The sequence below is a fragment of the Telmatherina bonti genome (genome assembly GCF_933228915.1).
Source record: "Telmatherina bonti genome assembly, chromosome: 11".
NCBI classification, from domain to species: Eukaryota; Metazoa; Chordata; class Actinopteri; order Atheriniformes; family Telmatherinidae; genus Telmatherina; species Telmatherina bonti.
This window is the reverse complement of record NC_136629.1, coordinates 25,218,235-25,235,036: the sequence shown is the minus strand read 5'-3', so window position 1 is coordinate 25,235,036 and position 16,802 is coordinate 25,218,235. Positions and strand designations below refer to the sequence as shown.

The 16,802-nt window shown below is 37.8% G+C and overlaps 1 protein-coding gene across 1 annotated transcript in view; it reads left to right on the top strand.

Moving 5' to 3' along the window:
- Nucleotides 1-820: 820 nt before the first annotated feature.
- The window catches only part of wdfy4 (WDFY family member 4), a gene marked incomplete at its 5' end in the record, with an annotated part of 43,200 nt that continues 27,218 nt past the window's right edge, over nt 821-16,802 (top strand). Inside the window, 28 exons of the mRNA XM_079248780.1 lie at nt 821-841; nt 1,909-2,166; nt 4,452-4,563; nt 5,147-5,271; nt 5,409-5,537; nt 5,692-5,881; nt 7,011-7,203; nt 7,505-7,665; nt 8,759-8,991; nt 9,105-9,244; nt 9,582-9,712; nt 9,939-10,040; nt 10,115-10,305; nt 11,180-11,898; nt 12,402-12,495; nt 12,969-13,183; nt 13,282-13,379; nt 13,472-13,679; nt 13,920-13,996; nt 14,071-14,289; nt 14,397-14,575; nt 14,690-14,921; nt 15,391-15,542; nt 15,625-15,736; nt 15,823-16,013; nt 16,115-16,267; nt 16,400-16,473; nt 16,798-16,802. The exon at nt 16,798-16,802 is cut by the window's right edge and continues 157 nt beyond it. Coding sequence (XP_079104906.1) covers nt 821-841; nt 1,909-2,166; nt 4,452-4,563; nt 5,147-5,271; nt 5,409-5,537; nt 5,692-5,881; nt 7,011-7,203; nt 7,505-7,665; nt 8,759-8,991; nt 9,105-9,244; nt 9,582-9,712; nt 9,939-10,040; nt 10,115-10,305; nt 11,180-11,898; nt 12,402-12,495; nt 12,969-13,183; nt 13,282-13,379; nt 13,472-13,679; nt 13,920-13,996; nt 14,071-14,289; nt 14,397-14,575; nt 14,690-14,921; nt 15,391-15,542; nt 15,625-15,736; nt 15,823-16,013; nt 16,115-16,267; nt 16,400-16,473; nt 16,798-16,802 — 4,714 coding nt within the window. The remainder of the gene's footprint in view (nt 842-1,908; nt 2,167-4,451; nt 4,564-5,146; nt 5,272-5,408; nt 5,538-5,691; nt 5,882-7,010; nt 7,204-7,504; nt 7,666-8,758; nt 8,992-9,104; nt 9,245-9,581; nt 9,713-9,938; nt 10,041-10,114; nt 10,306-11,179; nt 11,899-12,401; nt 12,496-12,968; nt 13,184-13,281; nt 13,380-13,471; nt 13,680-13,919; nt 13,997-14,070; nt 14,290-14,396; nt 14,576-14,689; nt 14,922-15,390; nt 15,543-15,624; nt 15,737-15,822; nt 16,014-16,114; nt 16,268-16,399; nt 16,474-16,797) is intronic.

Genomic DNA, 16,802 nt, shown 5'->3' with positions numbered 1-16,802 from the left:
TTCCATTTTATTACCACCCACACGGTGGCATTGTTTACCTAATATTAGAGCTGCTTAAACGCCACTGTACCACACAAACTACAAGACTGTTTCTAAACTGTTTCTTTCTTTTTTATTTAACAGCAACAACTTAAGTTAGTTGTTTTCTGGTGTTGCTAAAGATCTGTTAGCACCTTTTCAGATCTTAATTACTTGTAAGGTTTTACTGCTTAAGGCCTCTCAGGTCATCTGAGCAAGTAATTTGGTCAATGTTCTGGTGGTGACAACATTATGGTTAAGTTTTACTTTGTGATTACACCCTTGTAAACACAGTGAAACAAGCTTGTCATTGCAAATATTATCTGTGTCCGAAAACAATTTGTTTCACTGACAAATCAAAGACCCTGGTTTTACATTTACCTCAAGGACTATTTTAGATTTTAACAGTGAGTCATAAGATCTTTTCACAACAAATCATAACAGCCTTACATGGCATACCTATTTCAATAAAAGGAACAACTCCTCTTTGAGTTGCTTTAGGAACCCATCCAACCAGCTAAACAACAGTTTTTCACTTCTGCTTCTCTTAAGGAAGTGAGAAAGCACATGACCTGGACCAGCTGACATGAGTTACTCAGCTTGTTCAAAGTTCAGTGTAGTTGGTGCGGATTAGTGAAGGGCAGCTGTACAGAAGAGTCTGCTCTGTGTGCACCTCTTGTCTTGCCTTAGCAGGTTTCTGCTTGTACTTTTCTCCTGACATGGAAACATATATGCACCACTTACTCAGTTGGAGTAACACAACATAGTTGACGATATACCCTTGGAATTTGGAAACTCCCAGATGGCTCTCATACAATTACAGGTAAGGATTTAACAGTATATTTCATTAATGCTTTTCTTTTAAAATGTACATTACAGATAGAAGTCATGTTACTGTATCAGTATTTATATGCATTTTACTATCTGACATAATTGGCGGTTTGCAATTGAAGAAGCAAGAAGCTGTGGCTACTTTCATGCTTGCTGAGTCCTAACATCAAAGTAGGAAAACTTCAAAGTAGTAAATTTGTGTGGAATGTGAGCTGCCCTTCTTTTTCTTGAACTTAAAAGCTGAGCTTACTCACTTTTGTCAATGAGTTAAGGAGTTTGTCTCTTATTATCCCTTGCTGTTTGAGCAAGTGTCTGTCCCAAAAACAATGTGTACAAAATAATATTCACATGACAAGGAAATAATGTTTATAAATCACAGCGATGACTGTCTCACAAAAGGAAGAATCTCAGCACCGCCTCATTTTATGTAATACAGATGTGTCAGACTTACTTTAGAAGCCTTGTTTCAGAATAATATAACCTTTAGGGAAATCTTAACTTTGGCTTTAAAACAATGATGGATGATGCAGATTTATTAATGGAGTTGCTAAGCTTACGATTTCCTTATTTTCTCCCTCTCTCTCTCTCTCTTTTTTGGTCTAGATGCTCTTTAAAATTCTTTTTATACGAGAGATCTTGGAATTCTTAGATTACTTTAGATTTGCTGTGTGGTGACACAAGCTCTGCATAGGAAAAAGGACACAAAATGGTCCTTTGTTATGAACAGATTAAAAGTTGCTTAGAAAGTGTTGAATTTTAAGCAGATCAGGGCATCAAGTAAGGCATTCTGATCCCTTATGGAAGTTAACCTCAAGTAAATGGAGATAGCACATGACTGCCAGTGGTCAGTTCTGTCTCTATGTATCAATGTAGACAGTGTGTTCTGGAGAGGAGGGCAGAATGTTTGGTTTGCCAGTTTAATCTGATAAAGCAAGACAGACCAAGGAAATGTGCCTAAACAAGATTGCAAAGATTGTTAACCTCATGGGAGCTAGAGACAGACGAAAGAGTCTGAGGAATTCTTTTTTATGTTGTTTTGTTTTTCTTGTCTCCCTCCAGGACTATACTGTGAACGGTGAGAGGATCAATAAGGAAACTGGAGAGCTAAGTGCTTCAGGGGAGTTATCTGTCTCGGTGGAGTTGAAAACAGAGAAGGTGGAGGGCTTGTGTGGGAACCCTAAACTCCTACAAGTGCTCAAAGAGCAACTGCAGGAGCTGGGAATCTACACATACTCAAGCTGTGACCACAGACCTGACCACGTTCTTTTAGATCAACAAGAACAGCACCTGCTCAGAGTCCTGCCTCTCTACATAGAGGTACTGACCACCAGGACATGAATGTGAAAATTTACATGTCACCATTTTATTTTGTTGATTTGATTGGAAGTGATTTGATTTGTTTCAATTCTGAGGTTAAGTGGAATTTCATGTTGTATGTCCTTTTAAGTAGCTAAAGAAATGAATAGCAGCTGTCATGAAGAATAATGATGACATCAATGCAGAATCATTACTTGCACCACAGTTTTGATAAATGCGTAATTTTAAAAAGGTTAAGTGGACGCCTCCACACAGTGTGGTAACCATAGAAACATGAATGAACAAATTCTTTTTTTTTTTTTTTTTTTTTTTTTTTAACCTGTCCTGTCCAGCATCTCAGCTTACAGATATGGCACACAGCAATCTGCGTGCCATATTTTTGCCAGACAGATTTGATCTGTCAAGGGAGACATCTCATGTATATAGCTGCCCTTGATAATCTGAATATTTTTATTATTATGATAATTATTTTATTTTATTTATTTATTTATTTATTTTTTCCTTTTATCATTTTGCAATCATCGTCATTCTTGATATGGCCGCGCTGGACCTGGCAGGGAAAGAGGGAAAAAAAAGAGGAAATGAAAGGAGGAAAAAGAGAGACAGAAAAGAAAGGCGTGTCTAAGCTGCTAAAGTTACAGTATTTGCAAAACAATATAAAGTACTGAAAAAATACAACAATACAAAAGTAGGATAGTGACAATATTCAAAAACAGACAAAAAAATGAAAAATAAAAGTAAAAAAAAAGTAAATTCTAACAACATGAAGCTGCAGTCAGATGTTTGGCTGATCCCATTACTGTTCCTATGCAGAACCTGGATATTGTCTCCCAGTAAATCTATGGAGTTTATGGGATTTTCACGTGAATTTGTGCGTCAGATGCATTGCTCCCAGTCTTTTTCCTTTTACTTGGGGAAAAAGAGCATTCTTACACTCTTAATGCCTGAATTGTGTCACAGTTACAAAAAAAAAACTTTAATCTGTATTTACCCGTGCACACACTGTTAATTCCATTGCTGATTTGTGTGTGTCACACCACTGACTGGACTTAAAGCCACAAACATAATTGTTCTTTGGTCTGTGTGTGGTTCTGTGTCTCTGTTGGTGCATGAAAAAGTCTCATGACTACACTTTACTAAACTGCAGGGCATTATTACGGAAGGAAATCTCAGTGAGATGTGACATCCTCTTATGGACTGATAAGAAGTGTGTAATGTGAAATGAGTTTACTGAAAATTTAGTGTGTTAGAAAAACAGAAAAGAAAGCACACAACCCAACTGAAAGGTAACAAGCATGTGAAAAAAGTTAACTCTTTTGGTTCTGAAGTTTTAAATAACAAGACCTTAGAAAATGTCAAGTGGTTCTTCTACAAATAAGTCAAATACAGTCTCAGATTAAAAACAACACATTACGCATTAGAATAGACTGTGACGTGGTTTGTTTGACAAAATTCAAGCCAAATGGAGAAGCATTTATTTGGAGAAACAAAGTGTCCACCATGTTTTAATGGCTTCACTGCTGATTATCATTAATCGAGTGTATTTGATTAGTTACACCTGGCTGTTGTGTACTAGTTCTATGGTTTCATTCAATTTCTGTTGATTTTCTGGTTTTTTTCTAAAAAGAAAAATTGTACCAAATACTACACATGCATGTAGTTAAGTAATCCAGGCAAAGAAGCTCCATTCAAACACTGTCCACATGTTTTAGATGGGCTTTAGCTCGAGGCATTGGGGTCTAGGAGGATTGTTCTGTTAAACAGATAAATAAAATTGACATAAATCATCCAACTTGACCCAAGTTTTACCCATCTATTTAATTGATATATTCTATCTATTTAATGGCTATGCTTAAATATTCTATTAAAGTCCACCCCCTTAATTTTTTCATTCAGTTTATGTATATTATTACATCTAACTGCAGTCAGTTATGATAATTTAGTTGAAGTAGAGAAGCTTTAGCTAATCAGTACACTTTAAAAGTTTCCACTCCACTGAAGTGAAAATTTAAGTGGGTGTATTTTCAGTTTTGAGTCTGCAGCGTCTTCCCTCGTTTTTGTTGAAGTAGTTTTTCATTTATTTCCATGTGTGTTTAAGAAAATCCACAATACAGTCCAAATGTACCACTTCCATGAATAAAGAAAGTGGGTAAAATATTAGTATGCATCTGAATGTAGCAAATATATTTATAGAAAATTAGAATCAGCAGCTGCATTACTAACATTTAAGAGCAAAAGCTTTTCCCCCAGTTCTCTGCATCATAGACTCTCTCCTCTGATCTCAGGTTTGTGAGGATGGTGGCAGATTTGAAGGTGTGGATATAAAGGGGCTGGTAGCTCTCACTGCTGACATTGTCATCTATAATATCCACAACAGACTAGCAGAACGGCCCGCAGGTAATCCTTACTGCACATATCAGCAAATAAGGCACTGTTAATTCAAAGCATGGGGACTTTCTACCTCCTCTGCAGACTTCTGCTTTTTCTTTGTACTCTTGTTCTTCCCAGTCTGTTATTTTACTGTTGTCTGATTATTATTATTGGCTGCCTATCTAAAAACATCTAGCAAAAATGATAAAAATAACTTAATAGTTCCTTTTTCCTGGTTTCACAATAACAGCGTTTCTCTCTCTTGTTTACTTCCCACTGCTGTACTTTCACTTTTTGAAAAGATATTTTCTTTTCCAGTGGTAGAAAAGACTTATTGGAGAAGTAGATACAGCTCTGGCATTGGCTGTAATAAACATTTATTATGGAACATATAGCTGTATAGTGATTCACCTCAACTTGACAGAAACACACCGATATCTGATTAAAACAATTTACCCAACGTTGTTTTGCATAGACATATGAATTAACCGTTTTTTATTCTAAACGTTAAAGTGTGTATGGTAGAAATCTGTGGCCATGGATCACTGTGTCTGTTTTTTGCATTTTCAGTATGTGGTCATAGATCATTACATATCTTTTGCATTTTCAGAGAAGGCTCGTCAAGAGGTGGTGCAGTTTCTCAAGAGGTCGAATAAGGACACAAGTTGTATAACAGATGAAGGCTCTGGATGGCTGCTGTTGAAGTCCCTTTTGCTTCAAATATCCAACACCTCAGTGAGTGATGGATGCCACTTTGTTTTTTTCCACAGAACCATTCATAGAACAGTCACAAAAAAATGATCTCTGGAATTTCTCTCTCACATGTTACAGAATTAAACACTGAAAGTTGATTATTTTTTTTGTCTCTGCAGAATATATTGACTTGTATTAACCCAGAACTACCTGCTGCTCTGGTGAAATGTCTCTACCTGCTAGTGTGCCTTCCAGGTAACAAGGAAAGTGGAGCTTTTGAACAGACCTTTCAGGAGCCTCTGACACAGGTTGATAACTACTGAACCCTTTATGACAACAGCCTTCATCTTTATTTTTTTTTATTTTTTTGTATTGTGTAATCTACAGTATGTGCATCTCTTCTGAAAATGAAACTCAATAAAAATTCTTCCCCTATCTATTTTTTTTTAAATTCTTTTAAAGATTTTCCTGCTGCTCTGTAGGCATCCAAAGAATGTGGAAAGATTGGTAGAGACACAAGAACTTCAGTGTCTCATCATTGGACTTACATCACTCTGGGATCAGACCAGTACCAGCTGGAGGCACCAGGCCTCACGCATCCTCAAAGCGGTCTCTGCTGTGCCAACAAGCAATACTGTCCCATGCTTGCTAGGTGAGTTAGTCCAGAAACAATGAAGATATGTAACTTTTCTCTTATTATAATGTTTTTAATTTGCAACAGTTCAGTCACATGGCTCAGTTTTAAATTGCGTCCCAGAAAAGAAGAGTCCTCCAAAACCACAATGATGATGGGTTAACCCCCTGTTAAAATTGTGTTTGGATAAATTGTTTAGTTATTGAAAAATGGTATTTTCCCATTTTAAATATAAGGTTTTGATTTGATTGTCTGTGGTGCATAATATTTTGGCCATTGTGTATTCAATGAACCTTTGAGACCATATGTATCCATGTGGTCATTGCCTTCTCAAGGAATTGGCCTTCTGATGGTTGGACAATTAGGCCTGAAAGAGACAGCTGAAGAAAGGGCATTTCCATTCAGTAAAGGAGGAAAAAAGGCTTCACATGTTTCAGCTAAATAACCCAATTTATACATTATGAAACCAAAGCAGATTTGAGCATATTGAAGTGTTGATAACATTGCCTTCGAAAACAATGGTAGTCAGTCTCTTCAGAGTGTTATGGAATGTTGTCATTCAGCATTGTGGTAAATTAGTATCAGTTCAAACCTCCCTATTAAAAGCAGGGTTTACATTACAGGGTTCAATTTATTTTTCCAAACAGTTGCGATGTGTTCTAATTCATTTTTTACAGTTTCCAGATTGTTTTGTGAGCATGCTTGCAGATCCCAGTTCCAACAATGGAGACTGAAACATAAAGTAATAAACCACTTAGGAAACATCCTGGAAAGAAAGTGAATAATTGCATTTTATGGGAGAGATAGGAAATTCCAGTTATGATTTAACTGTTCAGATACGCGTGATTAAAATTTCCTACAGAGAAACATTCTACCAAAAATAGTACAGCAATATATGTTTTCACACATTATTTCAATCTGCAATGACAATTTGGTAAAATGGCCTAAAACTTTTAAGTTTACTTTGACTTCATTATTATCTGTATCAGCATGTTATTTCTGCACAATCATTATTTTGAAGTGTGTTAAACACTGTTGAAGAAAAGTTTTAGGAAAAATATACTTTATTTTAGAAGTTTTGATTGAAACTGGGTATTCTGATCCTGTTTCATCTATATCATTTATATCACTTACTTTTCCTCATCAGGTAAAAACTGTATTCGAATCTGCATCCAGAATCTGCTGCTCATCAGGGCAGAGGTCGCTTCAGGGTCACTGCTTGCTGAGGTGGCTGTGGCTGTATTCAGCTTCATCAGAGATACCTATCACCTAAGTCCAGATCTCTTCATCGAGTTTGACACCAATAATGGCTACAAAGCCCTGGAGAACATCATGAAATGGTGAGGCTAGAGGTCCTAAATAGAACAGAGGGGTTAATGAACTTAAGCTCAGCATGTGTGTTTAGTAAAGATATACTGGTCTTTAGAAGTAATGAAAGAACTAAACTTTTGTCCCCCTGCTCATTTCTTGGGCTAAGAGTAAACACATTGTTAGACATTAAGTTTAAATTTGTGTATGCAACCTCTTGACTGCGGGGATTAATGTGATTTGTCTGCTCTCAGTCAGTATAACGTCTCTCTTTTTACCTATGCTCTTCATTTAAGTTACCTTTTTTTTGTCCTGTCACTGAACAATTAAAAGCTGTGAAGATGGTGTGCCTTTGGATGAGTTTCAGCCTGTGGAGGAGTTTTTATCTCTCATCGCATCTTTCACTTTTCTTGGGAAAAATGAGCTGAAAGTGGGACTTTGCGTTACCAACCCTCAGCCTCCAGGCTTTAAGTTTGACCCGCCACTCACCAAAGGTAAATCACATATTTGCTTCTTCTGTGTTGTTGTTTTTTCTATAGCGCTCCCTTGTTATCTTTGATTGTTCCATGGTATTAAACTATGAGCGACACCATCTAACTCCAAAGGATCTAATTATTATCACTTCTATAGTTCAACAAATATGGACTCAGACTGGGGAATGCCCCTTCAAAAGGACCACATCCCCTTCATCCCTGCTTTCCACTTGTACCCTCATATAACCAACCCAAACTACATTATGCCCTTCCCCCTTGATTTCCTACAGAACTTGACTACACCACTCCCTCCACTGCAGTGCCCATCACCCCTCAAGTTAACGCAAAGCTGAGGTGATTATGTCTGAGATGATGAAGTGGTAGCTCCCCGTCTAACTCTGTTAGGATGCCCCACATCCATTCACCACTGGCCTTCAGCACTAAGTCATCTATCATAGATGTACAAACACCTCTGCAGCACTCATGAATAGAGCATCTGTAATACACACATACAAACACACACATACACACAACTGCCATCTATCACTTCAAGGAGCAGATCTGTTTCCAGCTGAGGGACTGGGCACTGCTTTATGCTGACTTAATATGGTCCGCATAAAAATTTTAAGTGTGAAAATTAATTCTATTATTAACCACCCTTACATTTATTTACAGCTAACACAAGGGTGTTTTTGCACCCAAATCTAAGAGTTCCTCTAAAGATTTTGGCGTTGCAGTAAACAAACTATATCAAGGCAGATTAGGATACTTTTCTTTGCATTCATTGGTGGAAATCTGTTTGTTTTCATTGTATATATGCATGTTTAACTCGATTGCTTCGTGAGAGTCTGCATCTGCTGTTGATTTAGTATTTTTTTCATTTTTCAATGATAGTTATTGTTTGACCTTGTCAAGTTTTTAAATTCAAAACATCTTTTGGATAAATTGACCTCAAGTTGTTATTCTGTAATTTAATCCCTCACAGAGTACCACAAAAACATTATATCTCCTTATTCCTTTAGACCACTGTATATTCAGTATAATGAATTCTAAAGTATTAAAGCATTTTATTTTAAAAGACAATAATTGTTTTGACACTTTCCCTTGTTTCTAGGGTTAACAGTAAAGAACCTGCCTGCTTTCCACCTGCTGCAGGCCTCTTTGCTTCGTTCCCATGATTCTTTGCTGTCCTGCCAGCTTCTTCAAACCTTACAAATGATATGGGAAAAAGATCCAGCTAACTTCTTTCTCCTGGAGTGGACCGTCCAGTCCATCGCCCAGCTGGCTGTCTGTGTGTGGCGTAAACCAGCACCTGCCCAAAACCTTTTCTTTTCAATGCTAGAAAAGGTGTCATATCCAGTCTTGAAAACATGTTACTCTACATGTTTTTTAATACATGATGCATACTAATGTTTTTTGTTTTTGTTTTTGTTTTTTACATGTGCTTGCTTTTCTTTTAGGTGGTATTTGAAATGAAATACATCCCCCATGAGACACTGCGAGCACTACTGGGTGTACTCAAGCAGACCTGGACTGGGACACTGGCTGGTGGAGTTGTGGGGACGGAGTTTGGAGTGGCGGCTCTCAAGTGTTTTCACAAGTAAGGAGTGCTAACTAGTGTTTCTCAGAATCCCAGGATATTCCTAATTAAGTTGGTTTATGAGAATGTATCCTCTAATTCTAGTCAGGACTTTCTGCTTTTAGTCAACCAGCTCACTTGTAAACTACTTTTGAATGCAGCCATCTTTCAGTTGAACTCCAGTGACTGTCTGGTTTTTATTTTGATGGATAAATACTGGGCACGTGGGACAGACTAAAGTCATCAAGTTCAGTTGAATATCAGTAAAAGATCTCCTTGAATGTGTCAGGAAGAAGCGTTTTTATTTCGTCATTGCTTCCTTGATATAAGTTAGGTGAAACATATCCTTCTTCTGCAGGATGATTGTGCATAGCGCTATGCTAGCAGAGGTGCTTGGTGACTGGGGATTGTTAGAGCTGCTGCTGGGGGAACTTCGCAGGAGAGCTAAGATCCTTAGAAAGGCTGGAGTTCCATCGTCCTCTAGACAAGGTAAGAATTGACATCTTTTGTTTCCTTAAACAGTTGCAGACAAAGGGTATTTGTCAGAAATAAAATAATCCTAGAAATTTGGGATTAAGCAACACACTTGATCATTTTGTGCTTTAGCTTTAACAGAGAGTTATTGTTAAATAAAACTGATCCTAATTATTATACTTTCACACTACAAGTTCTTTATCCTCCATCTACAACTGACAACCTTTCTATCTTTTTCTAGATTCTCAGCAGCTACCATGTGCAGAGAACAGTGAGAAAGTCCTCACCACCCACATGCTTCAAGTTGTTTCAACCCTTACACTTTGTTCCATCAAGAACATAGGTATTTAATTTATTATCTGTTACTTGCTTTTAGCAGGTATTGTGTTGTATTTTTACTTTGTATATGTGTTCCAGTTGCAGTGCGAGACCTTGGAATGGTTCCCTACATAAAGATTTTCCTGGATGAGAATCTGTATCGAGGTCCCACTTTGAGCATTTTAGAGCAGCTAGCTGAAATTAATCCTGATGAATTCATGAGCACAGCCATAGGAGCCCTTTGCTCCGCCACGCAGCAGGAACTCAGATTAAAGCAGGACCTTTTGCAGGTACTTGTGTTGCACACACACACATGCAGTCAAACAACACCACACACGCATCCAGAAATACCCAGATATGTAGCCAGCAGCCTAGCTGTAAATGTTGTATGACTCCACATTGAATCCCAACAAATTGTAATGCACTTAAAGCATAATAAGCCTGCGAATTTATTTTCTTAGCATGTGGGACTCTGATTAAATTATTGAGAAATGCAGATTGATTTGCTAAAACTGGTTTAGTTGTTAACTCTGGACCAATTTGATTATGCCAGCAGCCCTGTGCTGTGGTGCTCTGAAGATTACCACCTCTATCAGATCAGCGAATGGGACAGAGATCTGATTAAAGCCTAACTAAGTTAGACACCTACTGTATGTGTCTATTTTTATAGATGGCAGCAAGAAGAGCACTTACTTGCTGATACTGTGTGCATTCAATGTGTGTTTCTGCACTTGGGCTTGTATGCAGGAGCCAGTATGTGTGGGTGTGTTCTTTGTGCTAACACGGTTATAGCAGGTGGCAATCAGATTGGGTACGACCTGGGTTGGCAAGTGTTGAAAGCCATTGTGATTACTCCAGTTTCAGTTAATCACATTTCCCTCTGCGTTCTGTCTCACACATTACCTACCTGATGGATTAGCGCTCTAAATTAAATAAAGCTAATGTGATTTTGTTCACCTCCAAAAACTAGTTACCAGAAATGATTTATGTTTTATCTATATGTTTCATCTATTTTTCATGACAGTGTTTTAATTGACTAGGAGGATCTTTTAAAAAACAAGTCTTTGAGAGAGGCTTACTGCCTAAAAAATGCAATGACTATCAAATATAGGAATCAGACTCATGTATTGTTGGTGTTACGTTCATTCTGATCTGTCTCATTAGTCTCTGCTGAGAGTGCTGGAGAGCCCGAACAGTTGGGATGCTTTCAGGAGGGCAGGAGGCTTCACAGGGCTGCTGTCCCTGGTGATAGACATGGAAGAAGCTCTGTCTGATCCTGTAAAGGGAGATGTGTGGAAAACTCTGGGGCAACAACAGCTGCTTGATCTTCTCCTCCTTACACTGCACATACTGGCCCTGGCTGTGCATCTTCACAAAGTAAATGCACACCATTTTGAGATTGGTGGTCTTTATGAAAGGCTGGCAGAAGCTCTACTCCAGCTGGGCTGTTTCCACACAGAAAGCCAAGAGAGAAAGAACTGGGATGGAGAGAAGTGCTCCTTTTCCAAGACTTCAGAGGACAACCAGCCTCCTGGGAAGAGTTTTTTCCAGTTTGTTGAGTTAGCAGAGGCCTTTGTAACTCCTACACCTTCTTCCAACTCACCCCAGCCTAATCTGCCGGTCAGTCTTCAGATGTGCATTAGGCTACTCTCCTACCTCGACCAGTTTGCCACAGGAACACTCTCTCCCCAGGAGTTTAAGTTGGGACAAGAGATTAATGACAGGTCTGATGGAGATAAACTGGACGAACCAACGGGACATGAAGAGACATGCACAGGACTCTCTCTTGACCTCTCAGGTCCAAACTCCCCAGAGGAAAAACATGGAAATTCCAGAAACATGGCACCCCTAAGTCCCACCATCTCTGCAGACACTCAGTACAGGTAGATAATATTTAATATTTTAAAAAAATAAATAAATTAAAAAAAAAAAAAAAAAAAAAAAAAAAAAAAATATATATATATATATATATATATATATATATATATATGTATATATATGTATATATATGTATATATATATATATATATATATATGTATATATATGTATATATATATATATATATATATGTATATATATGTATATATATGTATATATATGTATATATATATATGTATATATATATATATATATATATATATATATATGTATATATATATGTATATGTATATATATATGTATATGTATATATATATGTATATGTATATATATGTGTATATGTATATATATGTATATATATATATGTATATGTATATATATATGTATATGTATATATATATATATATGTGTATATATATATATATATATGTGTATATATATACACATATAATTTTGTCATTTGCTTTATATATATATATATATAATTGTCCTTTGCTTTTGTTGCAGTAAATTTACTTGTGATCAGAACATTCTTCATCCAGGAGCAATCCGAGTCATTATGACTCTCCTTCCACACGTGTTTACTCCTGAGGACCCACAGGTATCCTTTTTCAGAAAGATGTGTTGTTGTTTTGGTTGAATAAGCCATATGATGAAATCAAATTACTCCTTAGTTCCCCATATTAAACCTTTAATGCTAATTTATCAGATGCAGTGATAGGCTGCCTTGTTTTCTGACTGGCCTACTTTCCAGCAATCGCTCACTCAGAGCTTCTGTCAGTGTTGCATTCAAAGTTTAATTTACTGGCTGCGTGTTAGCAAACATGATGACCAAGAGCCTTTAGTTTTGGACAATATAAAACAAAACTGTCCTCACTGAGGATTCCCACTTCTTGCACTGATGTTAAACAGAAAAGTGATTGAAACTGTCTAAGGAGAACATAGCTAGTATGCACTTAAACATAAGATGCATAGTACCATTTTTGTTCTTATTATTTTAAATAGCTGCCTCATCAATTGTACAATTTATTCAAAATGTCTCATTCAGACAGATTCCTTTTTGTCTTTCCCCAGCTCTCTATGGAGGTCCAGTACTCACTAGCATACCACATCCAGGCCATGGTAAAATCTGAGCAAAACCGCCAGATAATGTGTGAGGGTGGGCTGGTTTCCACTCTCCTGGCACACTGTCGAACCATGCTGATGACTCCAAACCATCCATTACATCTACCTGTGACGCGAATCTTAGAGAAGCTTTCATCCCAGGCTATCTCATACTCTGATTTCAGGTCTGACATATTTAGAGGTTTTTACATATAGTTTCTTTGTTGGTGCGACTGTATTCTGCAATTCATACGTACTTCTTGTTTTTTCTTTTACTGTTCAGGAAGTTTCTTTGTTTAGGGGACCCTTTCATGTGTTTGGCAGACAAAACATCAAGGGAAGCACAGCTCGAATCACCAGCCAGAAAAACCATTTCAGATGGTACATAAATGATTTGTTGTTTTTATTTCCTTTTTTAAACACAGATCTGAAGCAGGTAGCACATTATATTTACTTTGTGTTGTTTATACCAGATCAGAGCACAGAGGCAGCTGAATCATCAGTAAAGAAACTGAATCGGACCTTCAGCTTCTTACAGTCTACTACTTCTTTCGGCTCTGCAATCCCTGTCCACCAGATCATCAGTCTGGTGTCTATGACAGCACCACGCACATTCAGACCACACAGAGTCTCCTCTTCACCTGCCTTTGTGGAGTTTGACATGAGTGAGAGTGGATATGGGTGAGCCCTTGATAGTGGTTTATATAACTTTCTGTGATGTCAAATAATGATGAATAGGAGCTATTGGTCCTGCATCAAGAGACAACAAAAAAATAGCTCAAGAAATACTGATTTCCAGACTTAATATCAGGCATTTTATACTGATTTGTTTTTAAAGAAATAATTGTGTTAATTAGAAAAAAAAAAAAAAAGGCTGATTTTTTTTTTTTTTTTTTTTCTGACATTGTGCTTGTGCTTCAGCTGTCTTTTCCTGCCCTCACTGGCCACAGTGAAAGGTGTGACTGCTGACTCAATCTCAACCGGTGGAATTGGAGGTGGTAAGTTAGAAATGCATTTATTTTATAGTAATGTATTTTTAAATAAAGTGTCTAATATTTCTCTCATGTTTCAGAATGCCGAAGTTTCCCTCCTACTGCCGGACTCTCATTTGCCTGCTGGTTCCAGATCAACAGATTCACTTCAGCCTGTGATTCCCACCCAATCCGCCTGTTGTCGGTGGTTCGCCACATGTCCCGAACCGAACAGCAGTACATCTGTTTGTCCATCTCTTTCTCAGCCTATGACGGCTGTCTGGTGATCTCCACTGAGGAAGAAGCATTCACATACCTTGGTAAGTTTGATTCAAATTTTGTTTTACATTTTTAAAGTTTAAGTTTCTAGGTCTAAGAAATTTTAGATGTTTCAAATTATACTCCTTTCCCAATGTTTGTATGACAGATATGATGGAGCCTGAAGTTTCCACTCCAACTTCTTTGCCTACATCTCTGCGTTTCCGCTGCTCTAGCATGCTGGTCCCAGGTCAGTGGCACCATCTAGTTGTCGTCATGGCTAAAGATATGAAGAAGAGCTGTCTGACGTCGGCGTACTTCAATGGCAGGGCAGTGGGGACAGGAAAGGTATTACAAGAGAGAGGAGAGAAATAAAGAAATAATAACTAACTGAACAATTTATTACTCTAATTGAGCATTTCTTTCTACTTATGTATCATAACCTTTCCATTTTTATTTTAGATGAAGTACATTCAGCCATTTCCTGGTCAGTATGTTTCCATGGACCCCACAGCTCTGATTGATGTGTATGGACTGATAGGAACACCAGCTCCCTGGAAGGAGCATGCAGCTCTTGTGTGGCGAGTGGGTCCCTCTTACCTCTTTGAAGAGGCTTTAAGTGCTGAGGCTGTGGGTGTAATGTATGCACAAGGGACCACATACCAGGGCAACTTCCTGGCTCTGAGCAAAATGGGTAAGTCAAACATCCTGTCCAACAGTTATGCAAAATGTCTGAATTATATCATTTACTTTAAATCTTCTCAGAAAAGATCTTTTTGTGCACAAGACTATAGACACATTTTGAAGTTTTTCAGCAATGTAGGATTCTTTTTTTTTTTTTTTTTCCTACAGCAATGTAGGATTCTTAAATAAGATACCATTCCTCTGTGCATTTTTGATATATACAATTTTTAATAACTGATTTACTTGTTGAACCATTTACTGACATTTTTTTTATGTCTAAGCACACAGGATATTATTATGTCATAGAACACATTCCCTCCACACTCAGTTAATTCTTGCAGAAACGAGATTGCATTCAAGTCAGTGCACCTTATATTGTTGCAAAATTGCTCTTACTTAGTGCTTGTTTTTTACTTTGGCATCATTTGATGTAGAAATATTTATAAGTACAAGTTTTTGCAATCATTGCATGTGTCCAGACCACAATCCAGATGCTGAGTCCCCCTCTCTCAGACTGGTCCCAGAGGAGAGAATCTCATTTGGCATCAATCCAGCAATCTCTACCTTAACAACTGTGGCCCAGATCAGAGAGGATTACAACGAAGTTGATTGTAGACTGATTGCTAAAGAGGTAAGTGTATTCCGACTCCTTGTTGAACTGATGTTTTGGTATTTTGACAGAAACTAGCACTTATTGTTATATATATTTGCAGATGGGGATTACGTCTCGCGATCACTCAACGCCTGTTTTACTCACACACAACATCAGCAGGCACCTCAGTGGTACAGCTCGCACCATAGGAGCTGCCCTTATTGGACATTTTGGTAAAGAAAGTGGTGTATTTGAAACGTTTTTTTCAGGCTACAGTTTCATATACACATGTTTAAAGCAGCTGGGTTTTTCTCTCTAGGTGTGCGAACTTTCACCCCCTGCTCTGCTTCCAGTGGTTTCCTGTACGTCGGTGGGCCTGCGGTTGTTCTGAGCTTGGTTGCAATGGCACCAGATGACAGCTCTTTGTATGCAGCTGTTAAAGTTCTTCTTTCGGTGCTGGAGACTAACTCTGCAATGCAGCAGGAAATGATTCGTATCAATGGATACAAGGTTTTTCAGATTTTTTTTTTTTTTGATACATAAGCAGACATCAAAGTCTGCTGTTGTCAAGTTGTGATCTGTTCTTCTGAAATAATTTACTTCCTTTGTAGCTACTAGCTTTCCTGCTAAAGATGAAAAGCAGTTTGGTCAGCCATCGAACCCTTCAACTGGCTATATGTCTCTCGAGTTCCTTGGAGCTAAGGTGTGGCTCTGGTTGTCTTCAGAAGGCACCTGCTTTCCAGGCATTGCTGTGTGACCTGGAGGTAATATGAATTCTATGTATAAAATTTAAGAAGTTGAGGAAAATAATACTTTTAAGGCCATCCTATATATATTTGAAAGATTTGTTATAAGCTAAAGTAATGGCTGTCTCTTGTATGATACCATGTTGTAAGGTATGGCAGAACACATCGGATCATCTGGATCTCTCAGTCCTGAACTACTTTGCTGAAATCCTGAATTCATCTAGGTAATTTCTTTAAATCCCACAACCAGATTTAATGAAATTTCTTGCTAACCGGCACAGCAACAGGCTATATGACATAATAAGGAGGTTCTTGTTCTGGATTGACGGCAGACTTTATTGGCTGTTCTGTCAACATCTGTAACAGCCTGTCATCAATATCAAGGATTTGTGGAAGAGAAATAGTCAAGGGAACGTTCAACAGAATCATTCAGAAAGGCTGAAGAAAAGACTCAACATGTGCATGAATTGCTGAATTAGATTTTCTGTCTGTGGGAACAGATTGTGATTGATATCAGTGCTGTTTCGTCTCGCTCATTGTGTCCTCAGCGATG